General features: G+C 40.9%; 1 protein-coding gene across 5 annotated transcripts in view; it reads left to right on the forward strand.

Annotated features, from left to right (window-relative positions):
• Positions 1–24,481, forward strand: part of naa25 (N-alpha-acetyltransferase 25, NatB auxiliary subunit) — a 51,572-nt gene extending 27,091 nt beyond the window's left edge. For 2 of the 5 annotated variants that reach the window (XM_080743060.1, XM_080743064.1), the window contains 13 exons: positions 47–254; positions 1,112–1,204; positions 2,299–2,479; positions 3,343–3,442; positions 11,195–11,346; positions 14,325–14,450; positions 15,538–15,793; positions 16,461–16,584; positions 17,278–17,343; positions 18,303–18,400; positions 19,171–19,281; positions 20,592–20,736; positions 21,033–24,481. In XM_080743060.1, the coding sequence (XP_080599186.1) occupies positions 47–254; positions 1,112–1,204; positions 2,299–2,479; positions 3,343–3,442; positions 11,195–11,346; positions 14,325–14,450; positions 15,538–15,793; positions 16,461–16,584; positions 17,278–17,343; positions 18,303–18,400; positions 19,171–19,281; positions 20,592–20,736; positions 21,033–21,169 (1,797 nt within the window). In that variant the 3' untranslated portion in view covers positions 21,170–24,481. The remainder of the gene's footprint in view (positions 1–46; positions 255–1,111; positions 1,205–2,298; positions 2,480–3,342; positions 3,443–11,194; positions 11,347–14,324; positions 14,451–15,537; positions 15,794–16,460; positions 16,585–17,277; positions 17,344–18,302; positions 18,401–19,170; positions 19,282–20,591; positions 20,737–21,032) is intronic. The other 3 variants (XM_080743062.1, XM_080743061.1, XM_080743063.1) reach the window with 3 other exon arrangements.
• The last annotated feature ends 262 nt before the right edge of the window (positions 24,482–24,743 follow it).

The raw sequence follows: 24,743 nt of genomic DNA on the forward strand, positions 1-24,743 counted from the left end.
AACTAAAAGCTCAGTTCTTGTTTTCCTCCATGTGATTTCTCCTCAGTTCATCAACCGTCTGGGGGAGGCGGTCCCGTTAGGTGAGCAGGGGGAGGACGGCTTTGCGTTCCCGGCCGACACCAAAGCACTGCAGAGACATTTATGTGTGTGTCAGCTGAGCCGTGCGCTGGGACAGCACCACCTGCTGGACGTAGAGGGGAAACTACGGCTTATCAGAGAACTCAAAGCTCACTACCGGCACGGGCTGTGCTTTGGTAAGTTAAAGAGCACCAGGTGTTTGTGTGATAGCCGTACCGTACTTTTACAAGTTGTGCAGAAGGTTTTTTTAAGGAATAAAGTTCTCAGTCGACACAACTGATTATTCAGTCATTCAGATTCCATAGAAGCAATGCATGTCTTCTACGGAAGCATGTTGCTCCGCGTAATCTAATATCTTACAAAGCCGTCTGTTTTAAGATTAAAGAGTGTTTCCAGGTGTTCAAATTATCAATAGATACATTTTCAGTCTTCCGGAAAAAAACCCTAATGATCTAATCAAATCTGTTATTTTTCCAGAGTTCAAATAAAACTCTGGATTAAGACATTTTTCAGTTGTGAGATCTTTTGCTTTTATAGAGGGTATGCGTGTGACATCATCAACATACCCGGAAGTTATGTGGGAATGCCTACTGAGTGGCAAAAAACTACTTTCTGGCCTTGACAGCCCACACATCCAAACAGAAAAGTCCTATCTGATTGCATTAAACAACGTTAAACTCACTTTTCCACTCGATTTGCCATTTACTTTATGCATGCGCATTCCCTCTATTCACAAAGAAGACACCAGTGAGTGACCATACATGAAGCTAGTTAGCATTTGTTTTTAGGTTTTTTAGAACTTTTTTTCTTGACTGATTATATTGTTTCCTAGATAGATATTCATTTGCATTTGTTATATTGCTGTTGATGTACTGACATATTTTCTTGTTTATTATTGTGATGTTTTTCTATCTGCTTATTGTTGCTTTGGATTAAAAGCGTCTGCTAAATGCCTAAATTGTAAACTGTAAACTGAGTGTCTTTAGTGTTGCCTTGACCTGTGAATAAAGTGATGTCCACCATTCTGCCCCAGCAGGAGAGACGGCTCTGAAGACAGAGCTGCAGTTCTCAGATATGTATTGTCTCATGGCAGCTCACGTCTACGTTGACCTGTGGACAGACACGGGTGAGTCCCTCTCTCTTTCTCATCTCTCTCTCTCTCTCTCTCTCTCTCTCTCTCTCTCCCTGTCTCTCTCTCTCTCTCTCTCTCTCTCAGCACTCTCTCCCTGCTCTTTAGAAGTCTTTGTATTTAGGGCTGGGATTTTAACTGATTCATTTTTGAAAAAATGAACGTAATTAAAACAATTCACACATTTTTATCGCCCATAGTTTTTGCACCATAACACCTTTCTGTATTACCGTAGTTTCAGGCGTACGGTGCTCAGCCTAGTGGATGGAAAATGAGTTTTAATTTAAATAAAATTGCTTCTCAGGTCAAACATGTATACTGTATGCGATTAAACATGCGATACATTTTGTTTAATTCATTATTATTATTATTATTTTTAAATCCCAGCTTTACTTTGTATATACATTACAATATCGTTGATGTGGGGCGGAAACATTGTGGGCTCCGTCTTGCCCTTCAAATCTCGAGATCCAAGGTCGTTGGTGTGCTGTGTTTCAGGGGATGTGAGCATAGTGTGGCAGGCTCAGGGGGAGAGTTCCGCCGATTTAAAATGAGCCCAATACGGAACTAAAACTTCCTATGATTGGCTGCTAGTTGCGCTGTTTTGTGTTTTCCCCCTGGCCGTTTGTAAAAAGAATTGTTCTCCATTGGATCCCATTCATTTTCCCCTTTCGTGTTCTAACCTTAATTAACATTTTCATGAATACTTTATGGTTCCTATCGCTAGTTAAAAATTGCCTTTCGATCACGATGATATGCGTTTTGTGAAAATAAGGTCCCATTTATGTTCAAATTGATGATAAAGTTGCGGGGGGCGTGGCCAACTAAACTGATACCAGCCGGCTGTGTTCTTCTTCGTGTGCTGTATTTTCGGGAGGCTCCGACCACATTCTCCCATGTATCCCTGCGGTTGCACGTGACCGTTGGCAGCCAATAGCCTCCTCTGGTTGCATTTCAATCTATGATGGCAACACCCATATTGTGTCATTTGCGCTGCATAGAAACCAATGGCTTCGCTTTGTCCATATCTTTTATACAGTCTATGGGCAGGCTCCGGGGGTCCTTCAGGTTGTTGGTGTGCTGTGTTTCAGGGGACGTGAGCATGGTGTGGCAGGCTCTGGGGGTCCTTCAGGAGGGTCTTTCTCACAGCCCCTCCAACGCCCAGTTCAAGCTGCTGCTGCTGCTGCTCTACTGCCGCCTGGGAGCGTTCGAGCCCGTGGTGGACCTGTACTCCAGTCTGGATGCTAAGCACGTTCAACACGACACCATCGGGTCAGTGTGTGTCCGTGTTGTTTTTGACAGCAAATTTTGATTTATTTTTAGTCAGTCTTTTGAATAAAATGTCATAATTTAGTCACCTCACCTGAAAGGTTTTAGTCAATTTTTTGTCGACTAAATATCATAAGATTTTAGGCGACTAAATCTACAGTTGATTTAGTCGACTAAAATGTATTTTGGCAGGACTTGATGGCATCGTAATGACTGTTTTTACACTTGGTTGTGTGCTGAAAATAGCAGATCTACAAGCTCACAACGTGAGCGCTGCGACGCGTTGTGAGCTTGTAGATCTGATATTTTCAGCATGCAACACCTGAGAGCAACCAAACATAAAATGACTCTCTTCTCCACTAGTCCCCCAAAGTTGAGTTGAAGTCGACTTTACCGTTTGATGACGTCATCACATTATTTTGGGGGGTCCCCAGATGATTAACCTAATGTGAAACATTGTTTTCTCACTCAACAGTAAACAAACCAACATAAAGTTTGTGTATAGAGGGTATCTGCACATTTCTAAAGTGCCAATTTAAGGACTTTTTAATACCTCTAAAATGGCAAATTAAACATTGGCCAAAAATTTTCAAATATATAGAGGCAGAAATTGTGAAAATAGCATGTAGATCTGCTATTTTCACAATAGAAAGTATTATTTCTTTTTTTCAACTTCGACTTTTGACTTTCTCTGGTGGGAGTCGACTTGTGTAATGAAGTCGACTTGTTGACTTTTTCTTTAATACCCTAGTGTCAGGTATATATCAGGATATATTTGGATATACATTGTTGTCTGTCTCTTCATGTAAGTGTCAGGTATGTATCAGGATATAATTGGATACATTGTTGTCTCTTCTTGCCCTCAGGTATGTGTTGACCCGCTATGCAGAGTCCTTGGGTCAGTTTGCCGCCGCCTCCCAGTCGTGTAATTTCTCCCTCAGGTTTTTCCACTCGAACCAAAAAGATGTAAGTCTACCAAACTTCTACGTCGGTGGATAACTGACGGGCCGCCGGGCATTATCGAGATATAAATCATGACAGGGTGATTAATATAAAACCAACGTTGGATAGGGACGCCCGCTGGCCTGGTGGTCAAGGCGCATACCACATACTAGGCTATGATGCCTGCTGGCGTCGCCGGTTCGATTCCCGATCCGGACGACCTTTGCCACATGTCATTCCCCATCTCTCTCCCCATTTCCTGTCAGTCTACTATTCTATCAAAATAAAGGCATAAAAAGCCCAAAAAAAATCTTTAAAAAAAAACAACGTTATATAATCAGGGGTGCACGTAACATTTTTGGGCTAGTATTCAGGGGAGCACCTGGAGATGTTGATTGGTGCACAAGTCACAGGCTAAACCTTTGCAGAATATTTGACGAGTTGTTTTATATACAATAGGTCACGACAAAATATGAGGCTACAATTCAGTGCTGCACATTAAATAGCCTATGTGCAATAGAGCCATTTGAATATGTATTTGCGCATTTAACCACTTGAACCCCAGGGGGGTAAAATGCATGCCCAAATTGGAACAGTTGTGGAGAAAAAGATTCAATGATTGTGGCTACTCTTGACCCACCAAATGTAAGCTAACCCCTAAAAATTCACAAATGCAGTGTAAAACATCACATTTCTCTTACCAAATTGTAATGCTGTGATACTTTCAGTACTAGGGAAAAGAGAATTGAAAAAGACCTCCGCCTATGGAAAACTTATATTCTGAATAGTGAAAAAGACTCAAGATCGCATTGGAGCCATATATAGTGAATGGAGAAATTGACCAGTCGCTATGCCCCTCCTAAAGCCGTCCTTGTCCAATGCCAAGTTAGCAACAGGTTACTAACGCAGCAGACTTGGCAAGCTGCCATGGCGGCGCGCATCGGTGTCTGGCTGCTAGTAGAGATGGGATTTATGGTTCTTTGAAGTGAACCGGATCTCTGAGATCCGTTCCTTTCAAAGAGCCGTTCAAAAGACTGGCTCATTTTAGTTACTGGTTACTTTGTAGATTTTGATTATGATTGTAAATCACTTCCACCCAAATAGGCCTATACATTTTGGCCATTGGATACATTTCTGGCATTTGAAAATAGGTGATCTACAAGCTCACAATGTGTCACAATGCAACTTGCGATGCATTGTGAGCTTGTAGATCGGCTATTTGCAAATGATTTTTCTACATTTTACTCATTGGAAAACCTGTGAAACAGGACATTCTGCATAATGAGTACGTTCTAATATTGGTACTTTAAGTACATTTTGATACCAATACTATTTTACTTTTACTCTAGTACATTAATAACATTCCAAACTTGATTGCAGTATTGATATGTTTACCTAAGTAAAGAAATGTAGTACTTTTCGTTTTCCCACCACTGTTCATTAGAAAGGAACGGCTCCCTACTGTGAAATCGTTCATTTCAAAGAGTCGTTCAACAGACTCGATTCGTTCGCGAACGTCCCACCCACTCGCTTCCGTGTCACAAACACTGAAACAAAAACAGAACGGATTGCACTGACCTACACAAACCCACAGGAATAATTTAGGAGCACTTCATGAGAAAATATAACTGGTAACACTTGTGTACTGTATCTGACTTTAGTATAGGGCAGGCTATTGTTTTCTTCCTGGACGTGCGTTCGTTTGTGGCAGGTTAGTCTGCAGCTGGGTGCTATTGCTGCACGCCGCCATGGCAGCTTGCCAAGGCACCCGCCTTAGTAACCTGTCGCTAAACGTGGCATTGGAAGAGCACAGGTTTAGGAGGGGCATAGCGACTGGTCAATTGTCTATCAAGGTGTCATCAATTGATAGGCAAAATCTTATGAATATATTTCAAACTATGTAAACTCTACAGATGTTTTAGTGAGAGTAGTGCTGTACTATTAGTAATGTAGTATAGGGTGAAAAATGATAAAAACTCTGTAAAAATAGTGTGTAATAAATAATAATGTAATATGAGTAATGCATGGATGATAAATACAATGGCAGCTGATTATATGTGCTCTAGGGCCCCTGTAGCAGAATCAACATTGAAATTGTAATTTGATTTTGTCTCTATTGATTTATTGACCAATAACAGAACAAAAACAGTTGTGTGACTGGTTATGGGAAGCCGGCTTCCCATATGGGGTTAAGTGGTTTAAGAGCAATGAATAAATAGAGAACTGCATAACATATGACGACAGACAGCTTTTTTAATTGCTACTGTATAGTTATGTTAGGGTTAGGGTTAAAATGGCTGCCGACAGTAGGCACGGAGCAGGAGCTCTCTGCGTACCACGCAACAAACTTTTACAGAACTCGGTAAAGTACTGAGTATGGATACTGGGACATCGATTGAAAAGGAAGGAGGATTAAATCACAAATAAAGGAAGAATTGTGACATCGAGTGACAAGGAATTAGCGAGGATAAAGCACGCAAGAATATGGCTGCGAAAGCAGCCAGACAAAGACGCGGCCCGCAGCACAGCGCACCTGAACCTGAACCTGAACTTGAAGAGGAGGAGGAAGAAGGCACCCCGCCGGGGCTTTCTGAAGTAATGCAAGAAATCAGAGCATTTCGTAAGGAATCCGCCGCAAATTTTGGAGCATTAAAGAAAGACGTAAGTGAACTAAGGCATAGCTTTGGTGAACTGAAATCACGAGTGGATGAAGCAGAGCTGAGAATAACGGCAAACGAGGAGCATGAAACGAGTATGGCTAATGTGCTTGTACACAGCCTGCGCCTCCAGAAGCAATTGGAAATGAAATGTGAACTACTGGAAAGTAAATCCAGAAAATGTAACCTGAGACTTTTTTCTGTACCAGAGCATTGTGACAGCAATGGAAGTGACACTGTGGGGTTTGTGAGGAAACTTATTGAAGAAAAGTTAAACATCAATGTTGCAGAAGCCCCCATAGAAGTGGCACATAGAATTGGACAACGACCGGGAGCAGACGACAGGCCCAGGCCAATAATAATGCGTTTCCAAAATGAGACGGCGAAACAAATAGTGCTACGGATGTCCTGGACAAAGAAAGATATGAAGATTGAAGACACAAGGATCCATTTCGATGATGACTTTACAGAAAAAGTTTACAAGGAGAGGGGACAATGCTTTCAAATAAGTAAACAATTGTATGAAGAAAATAAAATAAAATCAAGAATCGTGTATCCCGCAAAATTGAAAATATTGGAGGGAGAAGGTAAATTCAAGATGTTTAACAACCCGCAAGCGGCTGCAGAGGGGGTGCGTCGTGAATATGGCCTTAAAGTGAAAATGCCACCGGGCACGTTGGACTTGGAGGCTACACTGAAGACAGCGGGATGGGAGACAGCAGGCTCTGGGAGGAGGAGAACGCCAGAAAACGAAAAGGAGCTGATGAGAAGTGTGAAGACATTAGTGGACTCTATGAATCGACATGGGAAAAGCAAGGATTCTCTGGATGGACAAGAAAAAGACAAAAGTTAAAGGTATGGATTTATACAGCAGACAATGCCCAGGGGGGGGGGGAGACCGCCTCCCTGATGGGTGGTTCATAGACAATTATGGCTGAGTCGCTTGGGAATCAAATCCTAACAGGGTCTGATATGGAAGACAACATGTATGATTTAAATGACGTAGACCCAGAGAGTCATGTATTTAATTATGTTGGCGACAAGTGTAAATATTATACTGAGGACCAAGTCAAGAACAATGTTGAACTGGAAAAATCATTTTCACTAATTCATTTTAATTCTAGAAGCATGTATAAAAACTTTTCAGAGATTAGGAATTATTTGGATACATTTGGGAGGAAATTCAAGGTGATTGCTTTATCTGAGACATGGTTGAAAGAAAAGAGAGGTTTAGATTTTGAATTGAAGGGTTACGACTTACATTATACCAATAGGGCTAACAGGAGGGCTGGGGGTGTGGCCCTGTTTGTTGATAACAAACTGAGGTGTAGAGTGGTCGAAAATATGACAACCACAATTGATGATTTAATGGAATGTTTAACGGTGGAAATAGAATTAGAAGGGAGGAGGAATATCGTCATCATGTGTGTATACAGAACTCCTGGGACTAATATAGAAATGTTCAAAGAAAGTCTGGAAGGATTAATGAATGGGTTAAATGAAAATAAGACTTGTCTGATTTGTGGTGATACTAATATTGATCTCATTAATGTATTGAAACATAAAGCTACATCAGATTTTTTGGACACATTATATAGTAGAGGGTTCTACCCATTAATCACTAAACCCAGTCGAATTACTGAGAAAAGTGCAACATTAATTGACAACATTTTTATCAACAAATTAGAAAACAATGTTAAGAGTGGATTAATAATAAAGGACATAAGCGATCATTTACCTGTATTTGTAACATATAATTGTCAAATAAAGAGTAAGAAAGAGGAACATTGTTATAGATATGTGAGAGTAAGAACAGAGGAATCAATAAATAAGTTAAAAAAAGACCTTCTAAATGAAAAGTGGAATGGAGTTTATTCAGATGGGGTAAATGTTGCATATGAGTGTTTTTTGAAAAGTTTTTTATCACACTATGATAAACATTGCCCAATAGTTCAAATCAAAAATAGGAATAGTTACAATAAAAAACCTTGGATAACAAAAGGATTACAGAATGCATGTAAAAAGAAAAATACACTTTACAAAGCCTTCATGAAATTTAGGACAAATACTGCTGAAAGCAAATATAAGGTTTACAAAAATAAATTGACAATAATAATGAGACGGGCAAAGAAAGAATACTATAACAAGAGATTAGAGGAAAATAAAAATAACCTTAAAGGTACTTGGAAAATCTTAAATCAGGTAATGGGGAATAAAAAGGCATCCACTGTTTTTCCTACTTATTTTACAAAAGATAATAATACAATTATAGAGAATATGACTGAAGTGGTAAATGAATTTAATTCTTTTTTTGTAAATGTTGGGCCTAGTTTGGCTAGTGCTATTCCACAACAAGATGAGCATAATGATGGGGAATTGGAAGGAGGAAGTAAGATTATGCAGTCCATGTATCTAGGAGAAGTGAGTGAAAGTGAAATTAAATCCATTGTAGCAAAATCAAAGAATAAAACATCAACTGATAGTGATGGGATAGACATGATTATTGTGAAGAAGACAATTGACTGTATAATTAAGCCTCTGACCTATATCTGTAATCTTTCTTTTAGTACAGGAGTTTTTCCAGAAAAGATGAAAACGGCTAAGGTAATTCCACTTTTTAAAACCGGAGACAAACATGATTTTACCAATTATAGACCAGTGTCGTTGCTATCACAGTTTTCAAAGGTGCTTGAAAAGTTGTATGTACAGAGATTGGATTCGTTTATTGAAAAGAATAATTTGTTGAGTGAGAGCCAATATGGCTTTCGGAGCAATCGATCTACAGCTTTGGCACTTATGAAAATAACAGATGAAATAACAACAGCTATAGACAATTATGAACACACAATAGGGGTATTTATCGATTTAAGGAAGGCGTTTGACACAATTGATCATAAAATATTAATTTCAAAACTGAACAGATATGGTGTGAGAGGTTTAGTTTCAGACTGGTTAGTTAGTTATCTTCATAACAGGCAACAATATGTACAAATGGAGGGTTATAGTTCGGAATGCATGAAGCTTGAATGCGGGGTCCCACAAGGGTCGGTTTTAGGACCAAAGCTCTTTATTTTATATATTAACGACATTTGTGAAGTATCAAAGATTATGCAGTTTGTTTTATTCGCAGACGACACAAATTTCTTTTGTTCAGGGGTCAATTTAATAAGTGTAGCCGAAATTATTACTAATGAAATGGTTAAATTAAAAAATTGGTTTAATAAAAATAAGTTATCATTAAATTTGAAAAAAACCAAGTTTATGATTTTTTCTAACTTGAAAAAGGATGAAATTGTACTTTCTATAGATGGTGTGAATATTGAGCGAGTTTATGAATTTAGGTTTTTGGGTGTTATTTTAGATGACAAACTGACATGGAAAAACCATATAGCATATGTAAAAAGCAAGGTGGCTAAAAGTCTTTTTATTTTGAATAAGGTAAAATATGAGTTAGACATGACTATATTGAGGATGTTGTATTGCACACTGGTCTTACCATATTTTGTTTATTGTCTTGAAGTATGGGGCAATACATACAGGAGTAATATCGTTCCCTTGATAATGTTACAGAAAAGAGCTTTAAGAATTATTCACAAAGAAGACTTCAGGGCGCATACTAATAGACTCTTTATGTTATCAGGGTTGTTGAAAATTATGGATTTGATGGAACTTAGAACATTATTAGTTGCGTATAAAGCAAAAAACAGAGAATTACCAAAACAGCTGCAAAAGTTATTTGAGTTTAGTTCAGAAAATGAGGACCATAGAAGAAGATATGATTTCAAACACTTGTTTGCGCGGACAACATTAAAACAAATGTGTATCTCTGTTACAGGTATAAAGTTATGGAATGCCCAAAACAAGGAGTTGAAGAGTTGTACATCAATGTTTCATTTTAAGAAAGTGTTTAAAAGGGGGAAAATTAGAAATTATGAGCTAGAGGGTTAATATGATTATCTTTCTTCTTGCCGTGTGGGTGTACGCATGTATGTTTTTTTTTGGGGGGGGGGGGGTTGTGTGCGTTTTTTTTGTTTTGTTTGTTAGTCCTTGATTGTGTTTGGTTTTCTTTTTCCTTGAATTTGATGTACTGTATATACAGAGGCCATAACAAGGGTGTTAAAATGTTTTTAACTTGATGACCGGGGCAGGCTTAAATAAGATTAATCTTCTGCCTGCTCCCTTTCAGTTCATTTATGAATGATGTATAAATAAAATAAAGTAAATTGTATGTAATGTATAAAAAAAAAAAAAAAAAAAAAACATGAATGAAATGAAATAAACAAAATGAAATGAAATGAAATGAAATGTTGTGCTGTGCATATCCGGTAGTCGTTCGTGCGAGACAAAATAAACAACAGTAAAGACTAAGAGAATAGAGAAAAGACACTGGCAAAGTTTGTACATTGTTTAAGTCACAGGTGCATGTTTTTTCACAAACTTTGGCTAAAATCCAGTGTTTAATCCATGTGGGTCGTTGTTTAATTTAGACTAGAGTTCCAACTTGGCAACCTGTCATGGCAGCTTGCTTACAGGGATGTTGACAGAACCCTCGCTAAAAGCCCCAGGACAAAAATCCACTCGTCCAAAACAGTTTGCCCTCCTGGCCCCCAAGCTGTGGAATAAACTCCCTGTCGCACTTAGAACAACGGACTCACTCGCTAGCTTTCACCGTGGACTGAAGACTCACCTTTTCAGACTCCACCTAAACCCATAGCACTACTGAAACACTCAGTGACCATACATGAAGCTAGTTAGCATTGTTTTTAAATCCTTTTTTTTATTTTTACTGATTATATTGTTTTTGTTTTTAGATTGATATTCATATGCATTTGTCATATTGTTGTTGATGTTCTGACATGTTATTTTGTTTATTATAGTGATGTTTTATCTGCTTATTGTAAGTCGCTTTGGATTAAAAGCGTCTGCTAAATGCCTAAACTGTCAACTTACAGCAGAAACAGATTTCCTTTCAAATTAAGATATGAAGGGCAGGTCACTACCACTACCCTTGTGTAGGTGTAGGCTTAATTACCATATGAACTTTTCTTACATTTTCAAAATGAGCTGCACATCATATTTTCACAGCTATTGCATATTTTGTCTGATCTTCTCCTCTCAGACCTCAGAGTATATCATCCAGGCGTACAAGTACGGAGCGTTTGAGAAGATCCCAGAGTTCATTGCTCTCAGGACCAGGCTCAACCAGTCGCTGCACTTTGCCCAGGTGCGCACGGAGAGGATGCTGCTGGACCTCATCCTAGAAGCTGACATGTGAGTGTGTGCGTACGTGTACCTGTGGACGTGTGTGTGTGTACTGTGTACACTGCACACGGTTCCTACTGTCATGAAATTCCTGGAAAATGTATACAGTATGTTTCTCTAACATTGCGTGAAATGTAAAATGGTAAAATGCAGTGATGTGCTGCACGAGCTACATGACTGCTACCTAATATATCATACAGAAAAGAATGGCTCTGCAAGGCTCAGTTTTTTTACTTGCACCAGCAGAGCGCGCTAGTACTGTCAAGGGTCCCCATGGTCATGAAATTCCTGGAAATATTTTGAAATTAGAAAAATATTTTCCAGTACTGGAAAAGTTTTGGAATTTATCAAGGGTCCTGGAAGGTCCTGGAAAAACTAGCTATGCATTGTCTTTGGTTATTGATAGTGGTGCTCCGATTGATCGGTGCAGATATCAGATCGGCCGATCAAAGCCATATCGGATTTGATCTGTGTTTCCATAATTGGATCAAAGCGAGCCGATCAAGGCATTGAAGTGAAAAAAGACGTTGACGTTCGTGTGTGTGTGTGTGTGTGTGTGTGTGTGTGTGTGTGTGTGTGTGTGTGTGTGTGTGTGTGTGTGTGTGTGTGTGTGTGTGTGTGTGTGTGTGTGTGTGTGTGTGTGTGTGTGTGTGTGTGTGTGTGTGTGTGTGTGTGTGTGTGGCTCCATGTTCACTTCTCTCTGTGAGCCACTTAATCCCCCTCCCTCCCACACCACACACACATGCACCAGAGAGGGGAGAGAGAGCACCATTGGAATAATTCATGATAGATCAGAATATTGTTGCCTACTTCTTTGTAGCTGTCATCTCAAAGTAAAATCCACGATTTGAAGTGATCAGATGACAATCAGCCAGCCGTGTTGTTGCCGGGTTAACGAGCCTCGTTGAATGCACGTGTGTGTGCACTTGTGGCTCTCTCTCTCTCTCTCTCTCTCTCTTTAACGAGTCTCCTCTCTCTCTCTGCGACACGAGAGAAGAGAGAGAGAGAACGGCTGTAACGTTGCTGTTAAACTTAATTCCAAAAACATAATTCCAAAGTCATTGGAGGACAAGTTGTTGTCGATCTAATGATAAAGTTTGTAGTTCCCTTGTATAGTTTAAAACGGTCATTTCCACAGGAGCCACTTTGCAGTTAGAATAGATGTAAGGAGGATGAAGCGTTGCCATTTAGTTTCTGCGACAGAAACAAGCAAACAGGTGTGTAAAAAAGTGTTGCCATATCCTGTTTTTGCCAGCAAACAGGTCTATAAAAATAAAAAACTGGGGAAGGTCAGCCAAACAGAAACATTGTTGTCTGATATTGTTTAAGAACAGTGGTTCTCAAACATTTTCATGCCAAGAGCAAGGACCCCAATTAGTGTACAGAAAATCTTAAGGGCCTATTTGGCCTATTATTGTTGTTATTAACCATTATAGCCAAATAACCTTGAACATAATAAGGATAGACAATATTGCCACTATCTTTATAGGAAAACTTTTAGTTGTTTTCTTTAGGAGTAATTTTCCTAGGACTAAAATGATTTACGATACGATAATATATTGTATCGAGAATCAAATCGAATCATGACCTTAGAATATAAAGTTGAATGGAATTAATATATGTACAATGTCAATGTTGTGTAAGAGGAATCATTAAATATATAAATGCTCCTACAGTGATACAATAGAAGAATTTATGGATTTCACGCTGTGATCGATCGATAATATCGGGATTGGCAGATATTGTTTCCACGCTGTGATCGATCGGTAATATCGGTATCGGCAGATATTGATTCCAGCTGATCGGTGATCGGTATCGGCCCCCAAAAACCTGATCGGAGCATCTCTAGTTATTGATTTTGTTAATACCTCTGAAATGACAAATTAAACTTTGGCCAAATTGTCAAATATTAGAGGCAGAAATTGTGAAAATAGCAGATCTACATGCTCACAACGCCTCGCGTTAGATCTGCTATTTTCACTATAGAAACGTGTTATACAAAATTCCTCAACTGTTAGTGCTCGTCAGGGTGCCGGGGTCCCCAGTTCAAATATGATTATTTCGGGGGTCACAGTCTGAAAAGGTTGAGAACCACTGGCATACACTACCTGTCTTTGGGCATTGTGCATAGGAGTAAGCGACCTGTTATTGAGCTGAATTATTGTTATATAGTCCTGGAAATTGGGTTAAATATTCTGGAAAACTGAATATTGTGGGAACCCTGTCTGTGTTCGATGCCACCTGGCTTTTTGTTTCCGGCTGCCAGTACAAAGGCAGGGCCTTCAGCCAATGAGGAGCACCGTTCTTGGTCACGTCACTACCAACATGTGCGACCTGATATAAATAACAAGGCGCAAGTTGGCACCTCGACAGAGTGCCAACTTGCCCACCCACATACATACAGACGGACAACACCGAACAGCACCGACTGCAGTACTTGTGCGCTCTTTGCTGGTGCACAGGTAGGCCATACATGGCCACGAGTGCACAAGACACAAGTTGGCATCTCGACAGAGTGAAATCTTGTTTTTTAATGTGTGGGAACCCTCGCAACAGAAAAACTCTTTCAAACACATGAAACACTTTGAATGAAAAGTTTTCCTAACTGCTGTGTTCTGTGTGTCTCTCTGCAGTGTGTTGAGTTTGAATATAAACGTTTCCTAACTGCTGTGTACTGTGTCTCTCCAGTGTGTTGAGCTTGAATGTAAAGCTGTACTAACTGTTGTGTTCTGTGTGTCTCTGCAGTGTGTTGAGCTTGAATAACTTTTATGTTCTGTGTCTCTCTGCAGTGTGTTGAGCTTGAATAACTTTTATGTTCTGTGTGTCTCTGCAGTGTGTTGAGCTTGAATGTAAAGCTGTACTAACTGCTGTGTACTGTATGTCTCTGCAGTGTGTTGAGCTTGAATAACTTTTATGTTCTGTGTCTCTCTGCAGTGTGTTGAATTTGAATGTAAAGGTATCCTAACTGTTGTTGTGTCTCTCTGCAGTGTGTTGAGCTTGGAGGAGAGTGTGAAGGCCATGGGTTTGTGTCCAGAGGAGGACGACATTCCCTGGACTTGTATGAGAGACAACAGAGACCTGACCGTATGCACCAGCTGGGACCCTCGCGACCGGTGCGTATATAATATATGTAACGGTGAATTATTTATTGTCGCATCACACAAATAACAATACTTGCCCCTGTCGTCCAGTTTCCCCAGCGGCCCTCATAGCATAGAGCGGAGCCCATAAGCAAATTATTACACTTATTACGCTATTTGTTGCGGTCAAAACTGATTTTCTTTTTTTGTTATCAGTTGTCATTTACGCCACAGTCTCGTAAATCAGTTACTCAAACTTCTGAGCCTGCTGGGGTAGCCGAGCGAATTCTGCCAAAATAGACCCCATGGCAAGTCATTTGGGATCAATATAATAAGTAGACTCCTCCTCCAGACTAGGATTTAAGGTGGTTGCACACTGCACTGCGTGTTTTCATTGCGTTTTGGAAATCCGAAATCCAAAAGCCAGGGAGAGAGAGAGGAAAGAGAGAGAGAGCAAGGGAATTCGGAAAAAATCAACCCTGGTCCAAAAATAAATATGAAACGGGTGGCAGTGTGCAAACGTGATTGACATAACGTGAGGTTGATTTTTTTATTCACGCACTCCGAAATTCACTCCGATATTCGGCCCGAAAAACGCAGCAGTGTGCAAAGACCTTTAGTCTTGAGTTAAATCAATCTGTGATTTCTTCAACTGTCTGTAACGCCAGCAACATGGTTTTAGAATGATAATACCTAAACATTATCGTTTTACATACGTTGTTACTTTGCGCAAATCACACCATTGGAAACTTGGCCTGACAAAAGAACGCATAACTTCAAAGAGTGGAATGAGGAAATGATCAAAATTCCATTGTATGAGTAGATGCTGGGAAGAGTGAATGGTATGGGAAAAATGAAAGAGACATGGGATAGTTTTCTAACGTATATGACTCTTATGACATGAAGATGTGAAGAGGTTCCTACTTTTATTTATTTTGATTTATTTTGATTTATTTCTGTATTATCTTGGACTGATTGTATGTATGTATTTGTTGTTGTGCTGCACTGTACCATAACCACATTTTGTATTAAGAAATAGAAAATAAAAACATTTTAATAAAGAAAAAAAAAAGAAAACAGTCTAGTCGTGTCATTTGATGTTTCTTTATTCCACGTGCAGAGCTCTGACGGAGGAGCACCGACGGCTGTCCCTGGAGGAGGAGTCTGTGTGGCTGAGGATACGCTCCCTGACGCTCCGCCTCCTCGCCTCATTGGCCCTGGCCCCGGGCCACGCCCCCTCGTCCTCGCAGCACAACTCCGAGACGGCCAATGAGAACGGAGTGGGAGACAAGAGCTCCTCCCTCCTGGCTAGCCTGCTCTCCCAGCTGGAGCAGACCCTGCAGACCGCCACGCAGCAAGCAAAGAAATGCACACAAGTAGGTTGTTACTGTAAACACTGAAATGATGTCTTCATTTATAGTTGTTCTTTGGCTGAATAGCTGATCTAGTGAGTGAGCTTTGAGCTTGTAAATGTTCTATTTTCGGTGCGCAACCAAGTATAAATTGTGTTAGTTCACAACATTATGCTTATCTTTCGCAAGTTAGGTGTGTGTGAAACAAGCTGTACAGATGGACAGCGGTTGACACAGGCGTTCTCGCTCGGATCAGTGGAGCGGCGGAGACCGGTGGAGACACAAACACAGTTGCACTGCGAGTAAACACCAAGCGATATTTACAAAGATGACCACAATCCAGCTCTTGCCGCCCGCGAGTGTGTATATGAACGAGCACACGTTCGAGAATTCACTGGACCCTGCCGCTTGCCTCTCCGCGCGTCCCACATAAACGCCCGCCTCTCATTGAAAATGAATTACTATGGCGCGTCAACCGCTGTCCGGCTGAAAGGCGCTTTACTTTTCAGGATTCAAAAGTAGCAGATCTACTTGTGGATCTGCTATCTTTTGACGCTGATGTGTGTGACTCTTTAGTATGATCAAGTAGGGTGTTTAATTTGCGGAAAAGTCTTTTCATAAGTTAATATAGGTGTGTGTGTTGACAGTGCTATTCTTATTAATGTGCTGTTTCTCTCCTCCTACGGTGCAGTATCCATTCCTGGGCCCCCCCTCCACGCGCCTGGCCTCAGCCCTGTCCAGTGGCAGCTGTCAGTGCCAGCTGGCCGCCCTGCACTTATCAGTACATCTACAGGAGCTGGAGGCAGCGGGACTCGGTAACAACCTTCACTTTGATTTACCTTTGACTAAAATGTCATTTAGTTTGACATTTTAGTCATCTGAAAAGTTTTTCTTTTAGTCTAGTTTCAGTTGACTAAATATCTTAACTCATTTACTGCCATGATAAAAAAATCGACTTTCCGGGTTGGGCTCCACGATTTTCTCACTTTTTAACGTGATCGCGTGCGTGTCCATAGTCCACGATGGTGCACGGATCATGCACGACGCGTGTGCACGCCGTTCGCGAACACAAATGAACGCATGTGAATCCAAGCTGAGCAGGCTTGAGCAGTGTTTACAAAGTAAGCTAACAGAAACAGAGAGTACAGAGAAATGTCTTGTTCGGGCCAACAATGCGGCTCCGTTTTCGGCTTACCGGCCCAGAATGGAGGCACTACCTCTAGGTTACTTCGTAACCCCGGAGCAGCGATCTGATTTTGGATAATTTCTTTATAAATGAAATCAAATTAAATTGTTGGGCAAAACGGCCTGGACCAACAGCTTTTTCTCTGGATTCTCGGGGTTGAGGCAGTAAATTACTTAGGATTTTAGTAACGTGCCATCTAAATCTATTGATATACTTCTATGCTTGCTTAAATCTATATAGTATACTTCTATGCATGCTTAAATCTATATAGTATACTTCTATGCATACTTTAGTGGTTCTGACGCAACTGTTTTTCTTCCAGAGGAGTCGTCGGAGCTTCAGACCCAGATCTGTAACGCTTTCAAATCATTAATAGTACAGCTTCAAGGTGAGCAAACACACCACCAGAGATAGCATCAGTAGAACTAGAGAGGGATGGAGCACAGATCATCACACAGTGCCACAGTCGCTAGCACTGTCGCTTCACAGCTAGAAGGTCCTGGGTTTGATTCCCGCTGGGGACACTGTTGGCGTGTTCTCTCCTCCGTGTCATCGGCGCCCACACCCTAGGTGTGGTTGGCGAAGGGGCCTTTCTGTGTGCATGTTCTCCCTGTGACTCCATCAATAGCGTCAATAAAGCCGGATGACGCACAGATAATTACATTCATCTCTGTGTTCAAAAAGAATAAGAAAGAATGTCAGTACTTTATGATATTTGAAGATAAGGCCATATATGAACTGTACATGATGTTACATAGGGCTTGATGCAGTGATCCTCAAAATGAATATTTTCTTATCGTTGGTTTTCTCACTCAACGGTAAACAAACCAACATAAGTTTCTATGTATACAGGGTGTCCGCACATTTCTAAAGTGACAATCTGCTATTTGCCTGTGGAACCGAGTCAAACTAAATGTAATGCCTCAACTGCTGCAATTCAAAGTGCTTGCCAGGGTGGGGGGTTCACAGTTTAAATATGATTATTTTGGGGGGTCTCAAACTGAAAAGGTTGACAACCACTGAAGCAATGATAATGGTTTTATTTGGCAGAAGGGTGAGTTATAGAACCATAATGGATAGTGAGCATGTTGAAAGTTTTTTTTAATGATTGCCTTGTGTAAATGATCATGAGTGAAGAGTGCCATCTAGTGGTAGAAACAGCTATTGTTACGATGGTATTTTATGAAGAAAGTGGTGTTGTCTTATTTCGACATGCCCAAAATAGGAAGGCCAGATTGACAGTGGTTGATATTTCTGTATATTTAGAAAGGATATGGATGTTTGGTAATAATTGTACCTTTATGTTTTTGTTTGCATTTATATTCATCTCCGTTCCTGTGTCCCCAGAATTATTGAATAAATGCAAAGGAGATCTATTGGAAACGAAAGACAACAGATTAAAAACCCAGCCCTCCTTATTAGAAAACCTTGTCTTCTTTGTTGAGGTGAGATGTCAGTTTTGTTTTTTATTTTGTTACTTTTACCACATTTAAACACCTGTCATACTGTGAGTAATGCTTGCTTTAGTTTGCATTTGTTCTGTTGTTATTATTTAACCCATTTAGTGCCTAGAATTATCGAATGCTTTAACCAGTGAAAAATAGCAGATATACAAGCTCACGGTGCGGCACCGAGTGCCGCGCTGCGAGCTTGTAGATCTGCTATTTTTGAAAAATTCTTGAAAATGGGTGCAAATCTTTGAATATATGTATTTTCAAAGCGAACGTTTGTAACTCAAATTTTGCTTCTGGGTGGTCCCTGGAACTAGATATTTTGAGATGCGGGTCCGTGGCCAAATACAAATCATTTTGGGGGTCCTTCACATGAAAAAGTTTGAGCACCACTGACACAGTAGTCTCTCAAGAACAGACTAACTGAGATCCAGCTAAGTGAAAAGGACCTTTTCTTTGACGATGGCTGGCCAGACTGCTGACATAGAAACATAGGTTTTTCAAAAAGTCTTAGAAGGATTCAAAAGACACTTATAGAATCGGGTCAAAATTCTAATTTTCACAATTTTTCAAAAATAGCAGATCTACAAGCTCGCAGTGCTGCACTCGGTGCCGCGCTGTGAGCTTGTAGATCTGCTATTTTTCAATAGTTAAAGCATAAAATAATGATACACTATAATGTGTACCCGTTCTAAATAGGTTATTTACTCAAGTACTGCGCTTGAGTACAGTTATGCTTACTGCATTGTGTTGTCCTTCCACAGACGGTGAGCGTGGTGTTCTGGGTGGCCAGTTACTCTGCCAAGGTCCTCCGACCACTCAAGTCCAGTCTACAGAAGAAGAAGAAGAAGAAAAAGGACACCAACACAGCTCTGGTACAGTAGCTGCTCTGATGGGTTTTAACGTTCTCTGGTACCGTAGCTGTTCTCATGGGTCTTAACGTTCTCTGGTACAGTAGCTGTTCTCATGGGTTTTAACGTTCTCTGGTACCGTAGCTGTTCTCATGGGTTTTAACGTTCTCTGGTACAGTAGCTGTTCTCATGGGTCTTAACGTTCTCTGGTACCGTAGCTGTTCTCATGGGTCTTAACGTTCTCTGGTACAGTAGCTGTTCTCATGGGTTTTAACGTTCTCTGGTACAGTAGCTGTTCTCATGGGTCTTAACGTTCTCTGGTACCGTAGCTGTTCTCATGGGTCTTAACGTTCTCTGGTACAGTAGCTGTTCTCATGGGTTTTAACGTTCTCTGGTACCGTAGCTGTTCTCATGGGTCTTAACGTTCTCTGGTACCGTAGCTGTTCTCATGGGTCTTAACGTTCTCTGGTACCGTAGCTGTTCTCATGGGTCTTAACGTTCTCTGGTACAGTAGCTGCTCTCATGGGTCTTAACGTTCTCTGGTACAGTAGCTGTTCTCATGGGTCTTAACGTTCTCTGGTACCGTAGCTGTTCTCATGGGTCTTAACGTTCTCTGGTACAGTAGCTGTTCTCATGGGTCTTAACGTTCTCTGGTACAGTAGCTGCTCTCATGGGTCTTAACGTTCTCTGGTACAGTAGCTGTTCTCATGGGTTTTAACGTTCTCTGGTACAGTAGCTGTTCTCATGGGTCTTAACATTCTCTGGTACCGTAGCTGTTCTCATGGGTCTTAACGTTCTCTGGTACAGTAGCTAGTAGGTACAACCACTGATTTCACTCATTTGGATTCCATAGAAGTCAGCAAGACTTTTTTCTTTTCCCATGCGAACAAAACTTGCCCCTTGGTCCAAACAGAGCAGTGTGTTAAGTGTTTCTCTCCCATGGTCTCCATGCAACCAGTGGTGATGTGTGTTAACTAGTGTTTCTCTCAGCGGTGATGTGTGTTAACTAGTGTTTCTCTCCATGGTCTCCATGCAGCCAGTGGTGATGTGTGTTAACTAGTGTTTCTCTCCATGGTCTCCATACAGCCAGCGGTGATGTGTGTTAACTAGTGTTTCTCTCCCATCCATCCATGCAGCCAGCGGTGATGTGTGTGTTAACTAGTGTTTCTCTCAGCGGTGATGTGTGTTAACTAGTGTTTCTCTCAGCGGTGATGTGTGTTAACTAGTGTTTCTCTCCATGGTCTCCATACAGCCAGTGGTGATGTGTGTTAACTAGTGTTTCTCTCAGCGGTGATGTGTGTTAACTAGTGTTTCTCTCCATGGTCTCCATGCAGCCAGCGGTGATGTGTGGCCACCAGGAGCTGACGGGGAGCCTGCAGGAGTTACTTACCCAGGCTGTGGAGCACTTAAAGGGACAGGAGATCACTGTGACCGCTGTCCAACTGGCCAGTCTCACCCTGGACGGGGACTCAGAGGTAGGTACAGTAGGTACAGTTGTCCATTTGTCCACTTGTCCTTCAATGGTGTCTCAAAAGGAATCAATAACTATACTTTACAAACAATATTTATCTGTGGGATTAAATGTAATACCTCAATTCCAAGTGCTTGTCATGCTGAGGCTCCCCGGTTAAAATCTGATTATTTTCTGAGGCTCCCTAGTTCAAATCTGATTCTTTCTGCGGGTCGCGTCCTGATAAGGTTGAAAACCACTGTAGTAGTCACATTTTATATTTTTTTCCACCCTACTCACTAGCTACTTGTCTCTTGTCTTCCAGGAGATGTCGTTTGCCAGGTCTGCTATGGACAAGGTGCACAGCAGCTACCTGCGCTCGCTGCAGGAGGTCGGAGATCTGCTCAAGAAGAGAGCGGAGACTATAAAGAACCTCAAGATCTGAATGACCCATCAAAATAACCCAGAATTTAGTCATTGCACCCCCACCACCACCACCACCACCACCACCACCACCACCACCACCACCACCACAACCACCCTACCGGTGCCCCCGCACACCACCGTCTGTCCATCCCACCAACAAACCTACAAAAAACATAACGTTCTCCCCCCGATTCTCCCGTATTATTATTATTACACCCCGTCGGTTACCCCCCTTTTTCACCCACTTTCTTCTACACTCCTTTGTTTTTCTACCGTCACATTCTCAGTCTAGATTTCATTCTGGATTTCTAATTCCTGATTATGTACTTTGTGTTTTTGCGTGCCCGGTGCCGCGCACTAAAATCTACAGACAATCTACAAGCTCACGCCGCGTCACAGCGCGTCACGCTGCGAAGCTTGTAGATCGGCTGTTATGGGGGGTGTGGGACACCGGGACATGTAACCAGGTAGGATAAACCAGGCTGTATTCTTTCTCTCTAGTCTAGATTTCATTCTGGTTTAGTTTTTTGTTTTAGTTTTTTTGTTTCTCCTTTTCATGCTGTCGAACACACAACTTGAAACGTGTAACCCAGTCTCAGCACAGAACCTTTTTGTCAGTCACTCATGAATTAATTTATATAGTAATTATAAGTGAAAATGAGGAAAATAATAAATATGTGCTTTAAGAGTAGAATTTAAAACAAAAATAAATATCTAGGAAGACGAATAAGCAATTTTAGGCTACTCCTGCAAAGACTAAAGAACACCAGCTGCCAAGACACATTTAACTGAATGAGAAGTACAGTAAACACAGAACAATAAACCACTATTCCCTTTTTTGTTAATGGTTATATGTTTACACCTTCCACTGTCCCAGAACAATGGAGTCGTCGTCTCTGTGAGCAGACACAGAGACGCCACAAGACACTTGGAAGTGTTACCGTTTGGACAATAAAGGAGGATTCTCTTGGTTTGGTTTGATGGCACTGCTGACTGCCGTACCAACATTTGTACAGAGCAGTGCAGACGTCAACGCCGACGCATTCTACGGAAAACACGGACAAGCTTGACAACGGGTGGGGGAAAACTGTAGAAAGAAAGCGTTTGGACTGGACTTCCCCCTGAATAAATTGTTGGGTCTCTTTGTTTTTATTTTTTAGCTTATTATTTTCAGCTTTTGTTCATGCTGTGTGCTTTCTTTCTTTCTTTTCTTTTTATTTTCTTTTTTGTGAACGAGTGGAGCCACCTCTGTAGTCGCAGCAGTATTATGATACAAGAAGCAGTCATGGGATAAGTTCACCACTTCTTCCCAACCTGGTGACTCTAGTTTTGAGCCATGTCATTTAATTAAAGGCCAAGGTTTTCCCCCAAATAATAGTGAAAATAGCAGATCTACAAGGCTAATTGTGGATCGCGATGTGACGCGTTGAGAGCTTGTAGAACGGCCATTTTTGCTATTCCTCTACTATGAAGTATACATGGGGTTGGCATAAGTGGTTGAACCTGCAGACATTTGCATCCAAATCCTGAAAGGAATCAAGAGTTGAATTTCCTTGTCTTGGTTCTTATCCCAGCAAGCACGGTCAGGACCTGAGACCAATCGGTGATGTCTCGATTGAGGTCAGGTCACAGCCCATATAGTCTAGTAAATCTAGGGAAAAAATACACTCAGGTTGGACAAAATGTTATTATTTAGTTTCTCAACTGATTCTGACAGGAAATTAGATCTACTAGCCAGGATAAAAAATCTACCATAATCTGCTCACTGCAAATACCCACAGTGGCCAAATCAAGTTGGGCTCCCATCGACTTTCTATACAGGAGGAAAATACCCAGAAAGATCTGCTAGTAGGATGTGAGGGGTCTGACTAGGGGTTTGACATGATGCTGAATCCATTGCAAGCATTTGTTTTGCACAAAAAACATTCCTTGGGCTAACAATGGCCCCAGAAAATGTTCGTTTAGTGATGAAAAGTGATGAGTCGTCACTTTTCCACAGTTTTGTGGGCGTTTTATGGGGCCAATGAATGTTTTTTTGTGCAAAACAAATGCTTGCAATGGATTCAGCATCACGACAAACCCCTAGTTAGATACCTCACAATCTACTTAAAGCAAATTTTCTTATGGGTATTTTCCTCCTGTATAGAAAGTCGATGGGAGCCCAACTTGATTTGGCCACTGTGGGTATTTGCAGTGAGCAGCAGATCATGGTATTTTTTTTTTATCCTGGCTAGGAGACCTAATTTCCTGTCAGAATCAGTTGAAAAACGAAATAATACATTTTGTCCAACCTCAGCCTTATTTTTACTGGACTAATATGGGGATGATCTTGACGTCATTACCAGGACGTCATATGGACTTTTTTGTTTGACAGGATTTATGTTGGTTGGAATCAGGTGATATTCTAGTTAGATATGTCCCAGAATATAACCTTATATACTCATATTTCAAATAACATGACAAACAATAACAATTATCCTGTCAAACTAAAAAGGTCCATATATATGACGTCCTGGTAATGACGTCAAGATCACGTCAAGATCATCACCATATGGGCTGTGATCTGGCCCCAACCCAGACGTCACTGATTGGTCCAGGTCCTGACCGTGCTAGCTGGGATTTTAAAACCTGCCTGTTGTGAAATCGATCATGGTCATCATTACTTGCATTCTTTCAGCACACAGAAAACGGGGCATGGATTTTTAAATGGACGTGGGACTGAACCTGTTATTAATCCAGCCCTTGTAGAGAATGTTCACACAGATCTGTTTCTGAATCCAGTCCAGTTGTTTCTGAATCCAGTCCAGTTATAAAGATGCACCCTGTCTCTGATACCTGACACTGCAGGTATGAACAATCTACGTTTGCCATGGTTTCTTCTTTTCCTTGTGTTTTGTCCAAACGGCTGAAAAGTGCACAGCAAAAACAACTTGGGCCTCGTCTACGTCGGTGGTTCTCAACCTGTGGGTCAGGTCCCCAAATTATTTTGAGGGGTCCCCAGATGATTAACTTAATGTGTAACATGGTTTTCTCACTCAACAGTAAACAAACCAACATAAAGTTCAAGTGTGTAGAGGGTTTATGCACATTTCTAAAGTGACATTTTAGGACTTTTTAATACCTCTAAAATGACAAATTAAACATTGGCCAAATTGTCAAATATTAAAAGCAGAAATTGTGAAAGATTTGTGAGGCGTTGTAGAGAATGTAGATCTGCTATTTTAACAATAGAACTGTGTTATGCATAATGTAATGCCTCAACTCTTAGTGCATGTCAGGGTAGGGGGGTCCCCAGTTAAAATATGATTATTTTGAGGGTCGCAGCCTGAAAAGGTTGAGAACCAGTGATCTACATGAGTATTTAATAATAATTGTCGTCATGAGAAATTCCTTATGAAACCAGTAGTGCTCCTCTGGACGTGAGCGACGCAAACTGCATCTAGTAAGGGGAACATAAGTAAATCGTTACCAATAAATTTCTTCTCCAATGTGTTTCTAAAGGTGTGTAATAATATGTACTAAGAGGTTGAAATTCAACTCCCGGGCGAAACCTCCATAAAAAAATTATTCGTGTTTGTGTCTCAAACTTTACCATACAGGAAAAAAATAC

The sequence above is a fragment of the Nannobrachium achirus genome (genome assembly GCF_963921795.1).
Source record: "Nannobrachium achirus genome assembly, chromosome: 15".
Classification (NCBI taxonomy): domain Eukaryota; kingdom Metazoa; phylum Chordata; class Actinopteri; order Myctophiformes; family Myctophidae; genus Nannobrachium; species Nannobrachium achirus.